Source organism: Schistocerca piceifrons, chromosome X (assembly GCF_021461385.2).
Source record: "Schistocerca piceifrons isolate TAMUIC-IGC-003096 chromosome X, iqSchPice1.1, whole genome shotgun sequence".
Classification (NCBI taxonomy): domain Eukaryota; kingdom Metazoa; phylum Arthropoda; class Insecta; order Orthoptera; family Acrididae; genus Schistocerca; species Schistocerca piceifrons.
Genome location: NC_060149.1, coordinates 490551645 through 490562214, shown reverse-complemented (window position 1 = coordinate 490562214; position 10570 = coordinate 490551645). Strand labels below are relative to the sequence as shown.

Genomic DNA, 10570 nt, shown 5'->3' with positions numbered 1-10570 from the left:
CATCACATGATCACACTGACAGAACCACAGGCACAAAGACACAGGCAACAGAGCATGCACAATGTTGGCACTAGTACAGTGTATATCCACCTTTCGCAGCAATGCAGGCTGCTATTCTCCCATGGAGACGATCGTAGAGATGCTGGATGTAGTCCTGTGGAACGGCTTGCCATGCCATTTCCACCTGGCGCCTCAGTTGGACCAGCGTTCGTGCTGGACGTGCAGACCGCGTGAGACGACGCTTCATCCAGTCCCAAACATGCTCAATGGGGGACAGATCCGGAGATCTTGCTGGCCAGGGTGGTTGACTTACACCTTCTAGAGCACGTTGGGTGGCACGGGATACATGTGGACGTGCATTGTCCTGTTGGAACAGCAAGTTCCCTTGCCGGTCTAGGAATGGTAGAACGATGGGTTCGATGACGGTTTGGATGTACCGTGCACTATTCAGTGTCCCCTCGACGATCACCAGTGGTGTACGGCCAGTGTAGGAGATCGCTCCCTACACCATGATGCCGGGTGTTGGCCCTGTGTGCCTCGGTCGTATGCAGTCCTGATTGTGGCGCTCACCTGCACGGCGCCAAACACGCATACGACCATCATTGGCACCAAGGCAGAAGCGACTCTCATCGCTGAAGACGACACGTCTCCATTCGTCCCTCCATTCACGCCTGTCGCGACACCACTGGAGGCGGGCTGCACGATGTTGGGGCGTGAGCGGAAGACGGCCTAACGGTGTGCGGGACCGTAGCCCAGCTTCATGGAGACGGTTGCGAATGGTCCTCGCCGATACCTCAGGAGCAACAGTGTCCCTAATTTGCTGGGAAGTGGCGGTGCGGTCCCCTACGGCACTGCGTAGGATCCTACGGTCTTGGCGTGCATCCGTGCGTCGCTGCGGTCTGGTCCCAGGTCGACAGGCACGTGCACCTTCCGCCGACCACTGGCGACAAAATCGATTTACTGTGGAGACCTCACGCCCCACGTGTTGAGCAATTCGGTGGTACGTCCACCCGGCCTCCCGCATGCCCACTATACGCCCTCGCTCAAAGTCCGTCAACTGCACATACGGTTCACGTCCACGCTGTCGCGGCATGCTACCAGTGTTAAAGACTGCGATGGAGCTCCGTATGCCACGGCAAACTGGCTGACACTGACGGCGGCGGTGCACAAATGCTGCGCAGCTACCGCCATTCGACGGCCAACACCGCGGTTCCTGGTGTGTCCGCTGTGCCGTGCGTGTGATCATTGCTTGTACAGCCCTCTCGCAGTGTCCGGAGCAAGTATGGTGGGTCTGACACACCGGTGTCAATGTGTTCTTTTTTCCATTTCCAGGAGTGTAGTTTACAAACAATTTGCAACAATATATTTTGTACAAGGAACATATAAAATATTTCAATTATGAGCCTGTACTGCTGCTAGCAAAATATGACAGGTAGGTAGCCGCAGCAGACATAGGGACAATTTCATTTGTGTGTTAGTAGCATTTTTGTCACTGTATCTTGAAGTAGAGTATTCCTCTTCATGAACTGAAATGCTCCCAGGTGGCAAGTGCCCACAATATTCAGATCGCTTGATGATTGAGGAAATACACTGTAGGATAGGACAGTGGCAGGCACAGCACATAGTTCTTCATCAAGAACATCATGCAGTTTATGATGAACTACAAGTTTCCTGTGGATAGATATGTTCTTTAAAAAGAGTAGCAGGCTCATTAAAAAATGTAATCACTGTCTTACTTCAAAGCAGCATTGCTGGCAAAAAAACTGAGTTTCTTCTTCTGTGTTACAAGAAATGGGTCACCACGTATGTGGGAGTGGTATGTGTTCATTGCGGACATTTCATCTTGATGGGTTCAGTGGAGATTCCATATTATTCATCATAGAGGTTGATCACTGAGGACAATGGGTTGGCTGTGAACTACAAGTAGACTATCGGGACGTACCTTCAACTAGCAATGACAAAATGCTTGTTGAAGATGCGTATCATGGGCCAGATGCAAGTTCACTTTCTTGTGACATATGAGACGCAAAATTGTTTTCTAGTTCAAAATCAGCATATGTGATATTGTTATCCTGGAAGGTGAAATGTTCCCATGGAATCTTCTGTGTTAAATAGTGTCCTTCAGAAACAGTGTAGTTTGGAAATGTTGCCATGATGAAACATCCTTTAGAGGCACTTTGTCTCCACTCCTCCTTTGTATAAACTTGTTGTATTCTCTTCGAGAAACATCTCTTAAGCTATGCCACTTCTTCTTTATCACATAATTAGACAACAGGTTTAAAATATACAAATAATAAACGTTATCCTGTCACGAATAATATCATCAATGTGTAATAGTGTATTAAAATTCCTTAGTCATGCCATTATTGTGGAGACTTTTGGCTGTTGCATCAGTTGGTGAGGCTGAAACCATATACTTTCCATGCATCTCTAACAGACAACTGAAACAGTGAGCACCATTTTCTGAAGAAATGAACAGGTGTTCAATAGCTTGGTGCTCAAACTGCATAGCTTCAGCGGCACCAAACCCACAAATGTCAACAATATTTAGTGCACCAGGAAGTTGTTAAGTAGTATATGGCACAGTTTGGTCAGGTACCTAGCAAATGGTTCTTCTTTCAAAATACTTCATTTAGAATACTAGATGTTATAGTTGGGAAAGTAGTGAAGGTAACCTCTCACGAAATTTGGGTTAATCTGCACATACTTTCTCTAAAGAAGACAATGTCAGGCCAACAGTAGAAGGTTTTTGGGAGAAATGACAGTTTCCAAATCGTGTGGAATGCATAGACAGCAAATCTATCAGAATAAAGAATTCCTCACTATTCGTGTAATATGTTTAGAAATTATAAGCAGTTTTTCTGAATTATTTTACAAGCTATAGCAGGGTGGCTACTCACACTAAAAATAGTGAATGCGAGTGTGGGGGGGAGGGGAGGAGACGGAGCATACCACAATAGGCTGAGCTATATACCAGCAATAAACAGTTTAACTGCAGTTTTTAAACGTCAGTAATTTCTATCAAGTATTTAAAATTTGTGACTTATAAAACTCAATAAAATTCAGTTTCAATGCTACATTCAAAACACAGAATGCCCTGAGATTTCCTTGATTTTTAAAAAAAGTTTATTTTAAGACTGTAATTACCTGAGAATTCCGGGTTATCCACAAGAATCAACACTCTGTGTAGCTGGTCCAAACTACATGTTTCCAGCTGTACACACAGGGAAATATAGCGAAGAAAGAGACTGATGTCTTGTTGCATTTTAGCCTTTTTAAGAAACCCGAAAGGTGATATCAATCAGACATAAAAAATCCCAGACGAGCCAAACACTTGAAACCACTATCTTCCCGTATGCCATAAGAATGACAGTTAACCCTTTGTTGAAGGGTGTGAAATGAAAAATGTTTATAACTTATTACACAATCTTCCAGAAGACTAATAGCTAATTTAGTGCATCCAATATGCAGGGGTAAGAGAAGTGGATGAAATCACCTATTAATTAGGCAGACGATACATTCGTCTGCTCAGGGATCATCAAAAAGTTGCCCTTTTGCTGTGCCATATGATGTGTCTTTGCAACAAAAAAAAGGACACCACATTTTGACGTGTACTCATCCTTTGATTCACTTGCTTCACATATCAGTGGCTTGTTGCATAGTTTCATGTTAAATTGAAAAATGAGGTAATGTCACAACAAAAAGTCATGTTTAAAAAGACGTCACATTTTTCCATTAAACAACACTTAAAATTCACACCATGACATGCTTGCAACATAGTGAGAACACTAGCGCAAAGAATTTTTATGAACTGCTTGCAGAGACATGCAAACTATGATCTGTACTGTATGCAGTCAAAATAGGCATCAACTTCTGGCACACATTACTTTTGTCAATAGAATATTCCGGAAACCTCTACTGCCATGTCAACTGTAATAACAACACGTAGTTTTATTAACAGTGGAAACTCTGATACAATTTTATCTTCTTACAAATAAAAAAAAAAAACTAAATTCTAAAATAATAATAAGTTATGTGAAATAACCATGAATTAAAAATCGAAGTCTGCAGAGTATGACACATGAAAAAGTTTGTTTACAACATGTAGTACTAAGGTTTCGTATCAAATTAAATTAAGCAACTTTAACTATGTTTCTGTAATAGAAAGTTGGCTATATACCTAACAAATAATAAATCGCTCTGGTGAAAATGAAATTTGGAGTTCCTGTAAGTACATACAGTTTCTGTAAGTACATATAGTATTTATTATCAAAGTGACTTAAATGAAGGCAAATTAGATTATTTACAGACACTAACTCTTTTCAGAATTATGTTCCCGTTTATTTTTAAAGTTAAATTGATATAATGACTATCTGTCTGGGATTTCATGTTTAAAGTGTAACTCTCAAAAACATTCTCATAATTTATAAAGAACCTGAAAATGCTTCAGGGTATCGAAAAATTCCATAAAAAATCATGTATTGGCATCCAACACTCTAGAAGTGAAAGTGGTGTCAAACAATTCATATTGTCTAATAGCCTAAATCTTGGTTTGTTGCAAGATGCTGAGCTCTTCCAAGGAGGAGGCTACATGCTAAACACTTACCTGATGAGATCATTCTCAGTGTAAGAACGTGGACCAGTGCAAACTACTTTGAACAAGAGTCTTTCTAAAGCTTGATAAGTGATAGAATGTGAGTTTGAGACAGTGACTAGTAAATGGAAATTGATTCAAGGAAGTACTAAAATTGGAAAGCCAAGTAATGTTACAGTAAGTAATGTGTATTCTATCTGAGATCAATTTATGATGTTCTTTTCCTCAGGGAAAGGGCATAAACGAAAGCAGTTTGAGTGGCTTTACAGAATACCCACCACATGTTCAAAATGGCTCTAAGCACTATGCGACTTAACTGCTGAGGTCATCAGTCGCCTAGAACTTAGAACTAATTAAACCTAACTAACCTAAGGACATCACACACATCCATGCCTGAGGCAGGATTCAAACCTGCGACCGTAGCGGTCGCTCGGCTCCAGACTGTAGTGCCCAGAACCTCACGGCCACTCCGGCCGGCATACCCACCACATGTACCTGTGATAGTTTTAGTTAAGATGTGTCATGTATTCAATAAATCTGACCACAACATTTTAGGTTTTTTAATTAATTTTTTTAATTTTTATTTTTTAATTTATTATTATTATTATTATTATTATTATTATTATTATTTCCACTTACTGTCCATACTCGTGTCCTCTGCATCTTTCAATTGTAGGTTCCTCAATAAGATATAGTACATGTTTTAGTCTATAATTGCTGGTTATTTTGCCTATTTGCGTCCGGTTTTGGTAAACAGTGCTATCCTCAGGCCAATCACTGGCACACAGTAGTCACACCCGCTTCCCAAGGTCTGACAAATATTGACTTCTTGACACACCTACTTGGGAAGCAAGCATGACGACTGTGTGTCACAGGATGGCCTGAGGATGATACTGTGTACATAAACCAGCAGCGAGTAGGTAAAATAAAAAAACTGTAACTATAAACTGAAATGTACATTATTCCTAAAGTGCACTGGTTGCTGTTCCAACTGACAGTAAGTCGAGAATGCCATTGGTAACACCTGGTGTTTCATATTCCACAGTGGCTGATTCTCATTCATGCAACTTGCAAGCTTCTCTACGTCTATAGTTGGTAATTAAGTACAAAACACACCCAGATGCAAGCAGGAACTGGTGTTTGCTTGCACCAATTACATCTGACGAATCCCATTTCACTATGATCACTCCATCAATTGGCTGTGTATGGTCGTATGTGGCCAACACGCTCATGTACAGTGGACATATCCCAGTGACACTAAATGTCTTGAGATTAGTTGGACAGCCACACATGGTCAACTAGTCTGACAAATATGGTTCCTGTGGATACTCACCTGAAGAGTTTTTCATGTGAAAAATCTGATTATAGGACTTAAATACTGTCAACAAACCTTGCAGTGAATCTTGTGTAGAAATGTTCTGTTTTTCAGTTATACTAGATACTGGAGAGTGTGCAGTGGTTTGCTATTAAGATTCTGTGCTTTGCAACTAGCTTAACACAGAGATCACAACAGAAAGTGAAGAAGGAAACAAAATTATAATTGAAGTGTTTTAGTAAAATGTATTTATTTGTCTCCATCTGGAAGACAGTTATAAAATATATGTAAAGGCAGGAAAATACATATACAATTAGCCCGTCTTATAACACAATGGCATTCAGCCACACTGGAAAGAGTATTTCACACTATAACTGCAAATATAAACACATGATCGTTCATTGAGTTCTTAATAAATTCTGCAGCCAGTAACATTTTTATTTATTCCAGAATTACATTTTTCTATTAGTAGGCACCAAAATCAGCCAGTTAGAGGCCTTAAGTCAACTCGTACCTTCTCGTCAACACTCAGCATACCAACTGTAGGGAAAAATCCTCCTTTAGGAATTCTGACTTGCCTAATGCCAATTGTTTTGCCATTGCGTGTGAAGAAGACCTAAGAGAGAAAAGGCCCAATTAGATTGTCAGTGAACACAAATAATTTCTTTAACATTCATTTTTAATCATCAAATTAACTCTAATAATGTATTTAGAAGCCCACAAATTATCAAGGCAATGTATCATTTACAACTGAGCACTATAATTTGGGCCTAACACGTTTGTCATTACTTAACCATTGACAGCTCTCAACCTTATTGATTAAAATTGATTGGTTTCACTGCAAACACGTTGATAAAGACAGCATTCATTGAAAATGGTATAACACAAAAACATATTTTTATTAACAGAGAAGAAAAACTTTATATTTACAACATAAACACACTTGAAAATAAACAACAAATTTGTTTGTATCATGTCTCCTTCCTGCTCTGCAAACCTACGTTATTCATCACTTAATGATATCACTCTATTTCAGGAGTGGCCGGGAATTTATCTTGCGAGCTGTGCCATCACACGAGTGCTACAGTACTCATCCTGGCTGCTCATTCCCCCCCCCCCCCTCCCCCCCCCCCCCCCCCCCCCCCCCCCCACTGTCACAGTACAATGTGTAAGCACGAGGAACTGTAAGAGGGAGTAACAGTGAATGTGCCAATTTTAAATGGCAATGCAGCTCCATTGCCTATGACTGGGTTTCGAATTTCACTTTTCTCAGCAACATAGATCACAAACAAAATAAATTTTCAGTATTTATTTTTGGCATGCTGTAGACATAAATATTAGATTATCTCGTACAGTCAGCATATGGGCAGATCCAGGGACAGATTTTTCGGACTCTGGTTGCCATGTAACACACATATGTTGATTAAAATATTGTACCACTTTTGCAACCTCATTATAGAGACTACTTGAGGAAAACAATGTACACATCATGGACAGTTTTAACATAAAAGGATTTGTCTTTAAAACAGGAATAACACTGCACATCAATTAGTTAGATTTCACACGCAAGGGGGCATTTTCAGCTGAAATGGCAAAGTGTCTCAAACACAGCTCACAAACAGATGTAAGATTGGTAGTGTCCTCAAAATGTTTAGAAAAGTATCCTTGTAATTCTTTCGGGGCCACAATGAACTTTTCAAACATCATATTTTCTTTAACACCAGTCAGCTTAGAGAACTGGAATATGTCCCTTCTACAATGTCATTTTATTTTTTAATACCTCCCCATCAGGTCAGAAATAAGTTGTTTCCGGCCTAGCAATATCTTACTGTGGGCATTGTGCGATCAAGTCCACTTCAAATGCAAGGTCTGTAATCCATTCCAGATATTCTAATTTTTATTATTGCACTCCTTTTCTCCTTCATAAGTTCAGCATTAGTGGGTTTTAAATTGAAGAATCATTACAGGCACGTTGCTTTACTCAACCAACATACTTTGCAGTAATATATAAACTCCATGTACTCTCCATTCAATTCCACAAAATCTGTTGCAACTGCAAGTGGAATAATGCACGAGACTTCAGACATTTTACTATTCGTACCACCAATTTCTTTATGTGCTCCCTGCCTGCAAATTTAGCATAGTGTTCTTCATGAACAGAACAATGAATCTCATGTGTCAATCATTGTAATTTTTTGCTCTTTCGCTGCCAAAGAAATCTTTAGTTCGTTTCTTTATGGTATTGTAAGGTCATTTTGCAGCAAATTTGCAGTATCTGATGATTAAGCAACTACATAATCTGAGAATTCTTGTGTCTCTCTTCAGACATTCCCATTCAGTTTTAAAGGCTTGTGACGATAGATTGCTGCACTGCTTCTTATCATCCACACAGCCACTGGACCTGTGAATGTCCTTCATACCCAGAGCAAAGAGTGAAGGGTAAACAGCACCTGCACCACAATTCTGCTGAATTCAAGAGAGTTGTGTCGACCGAAAAATGCCACACTGTAATACAAAATAAAATGTCAAAATGTAGCGGATACTTTGGAGGAGGATTGAGCAAAGTCGAGACAGGCGAAGTCTTGGACCATTAGGGTGAAGTTTTAGGGATAGTAGAGGATCCTAAACTGAGTATTTTGAGAGAAGCAACTAATGATCAGAATTTCTTTTTAAATTGACATAAACTACTTACAACTATCATCACAACCACCTGAGCTGTAATGATAGTCCTCTACAGTAACTGACAAGGGTGTCTGACAATTGATTTGTGCAGCACATTTAGAATTTCATGGTCCCCATCAGTTGATTTATTTTGCCAAACAAATAAAAAAAATGAGCTTAATACTACTCTTGAAAGTCTGTTTCACAGTAACTTACCTAACAGTGGACACAGTCATAAGTAATCGCTGTGAAATGTGTCTCAGGGAGTGACCAATTTAAAGGGCTCTTACAATCATTCTCCTTTGGACTCATCAAGACATGGTCTATTTCCTACACTATTCTTGTGCTCTCCAGACTTGTGCTACTCCTTCTCTGACATTGTTGTTAAATTTATGTTAAACTCTAATCTCTCCTTTCTCTGTGCAACGCCACGCCAGAATAAACGGTATGTAAGGAACACTTTCACTGTTGGAGCGCAATGGAGAAATCATTGTGAAACACCATTCCTCACTCCTGGAACTGGAGAAATTGGAAAGCATGTGCATACAATAGGCAAAAGCCAATTAAGGAAATGTAAAAGAACATTTATGCCTTTCAGACAGAATTGGAGGAAGCAATGAAACACACTGAAACTCAAGGAAGGTATAAGGGAAGAGGTTGGGTAGGCACTGGCAGCTGGTAGAAAGGCCAGGTGAAAGGAGACACTGTGAGAATTTTACATTACATCTGCTGTATGGGTTCACTAGAGAGGAGCCCAGGGTGGTAGCAGGAGCAGGAGAAGTATTAGGAAATATACAGCAGACTCCAGGTGTGATATCTGAAACTAGAATCGTGGAAAGAAGAAAGTACTGTTGATAGGTCGTAAACAGAGTTGAGATAAATATCCTTACTTTCAGGAAACTGTAGGGACATAGTACCATGTCATCAGCATTACTTCAAATGAAGGGTTGCTCAAGTGGTAGAAGGCAGTGGACCTTCATATGATTTCACAAAAGAGGACAAGGTAGGAATAGTGAGGACGCCAGCAAAAAGTTTGGGCACAAGTGGTGACCTGGAGAAGGCAGCATTGACTTGGAGTGCCTATGTGCACTTTGTTGAGCTGTTTTGGCATCAAGCCTGGGCATGAATTAATTCTTCATCAAAACAAGCAACCACCAAAAAACAAAGTACGATAATTTAAAGCTGACCTTTGGTCTTTAAAAGCACAGTTGTTTGCATTGTAGAACACTAGTGTTGAGATACAGAACTGCAACATGTGTTATCCTCATACAGTAGAATGAGCTCTTCTTGTATGGCTTCTTTTAGGGGTGGGGTTCATGCATTTAAAGCAGAAAAGGAACATAATTTAGCCAAAAATGACTTTTCATAGTTAGTGGTACTAAAGAGTCTGCAATGTATAAATATGACTTTTCACAGTTATCAATACTGAAGAGTTTGAAATATAATGTATTGGGAATGGCAGGGGGTGGAATACGGGGGTAGGAGGGAGGGGGAAGCAGGAGCTGGCAATTAAAAAAAAATATCAATAATTCTGTGTGGGTAACAATTTCCTAGTGGTAATACACGCACCTGTTACTTTTTTATTTGAGTTTATAAAAACCTCAACTGCCAAAAGCATATGTCTGTTAACTGATGATGTAATACAAAAATTTTATAAACACTGATGAGCCAAAACATTATGACCACCTGGTTAAAAGCATGTTGGTCCACCTATGGAATGCAATGCAGCAGTAATTCTGCATGGCATGATTCAAGAAGTTCTTAGTAGGTTTCCAGAGGTAAGCAGCACCACATGTCTTTGCACAGGTCATGCAATACCCATAAATTAGGAGCTTGTGGTGTGTGGGTGCAGAGCTGGGGCCCAATAGCCCCGGATATGTACCACCAGGTTCAGATGACACAAATCTGGTGGCCAAGACATCAATGTGAGTTCCCTAGCATGCTCCTCAGAACACTGTGGCGTGATTCTCGCCTAGTGAGAGGAACAATTACCCTGCTGC

At 40.3% G+C, this 10570-nt stretch overlaps 1 protein-coding gene and 1 pseudogene across 3 annotated transcripts in view; both read right to left on the bottom strand.

Moving 5' to 3' along the window:
• Positions 1 to 1463: 1463 nt before the first annotated feature.
• On the bottom strand, positions 1464 to 5943 carry LOC124722453 (annotated as a pseudogene).
• A 383-nt stretch (positions 5944 to 6326) lies between these two features.
• Positions 6327 to 10570, bottom strand: part of LOC124723074 (SPRY domain-containing protein 3-like) — a 197383-nt gene continuing 193139 nt past the window's right edge. For all 3 annotated transcript variants that reach the window (XM_047248250.1, XM_047248251.1, XM_047248252.1), the window contains exon 7: positions 6327 to 6525. In XM_047248250.1, coding sequence (XP_047104206.1) covers positions 6391 to 6525 — 135 coding nt within the window. In that variant the 3' untranslated portion in view covers positions 6327 to 6390. The remainder of the gene's footprint in view (positions 6526 to 10570) is intronic.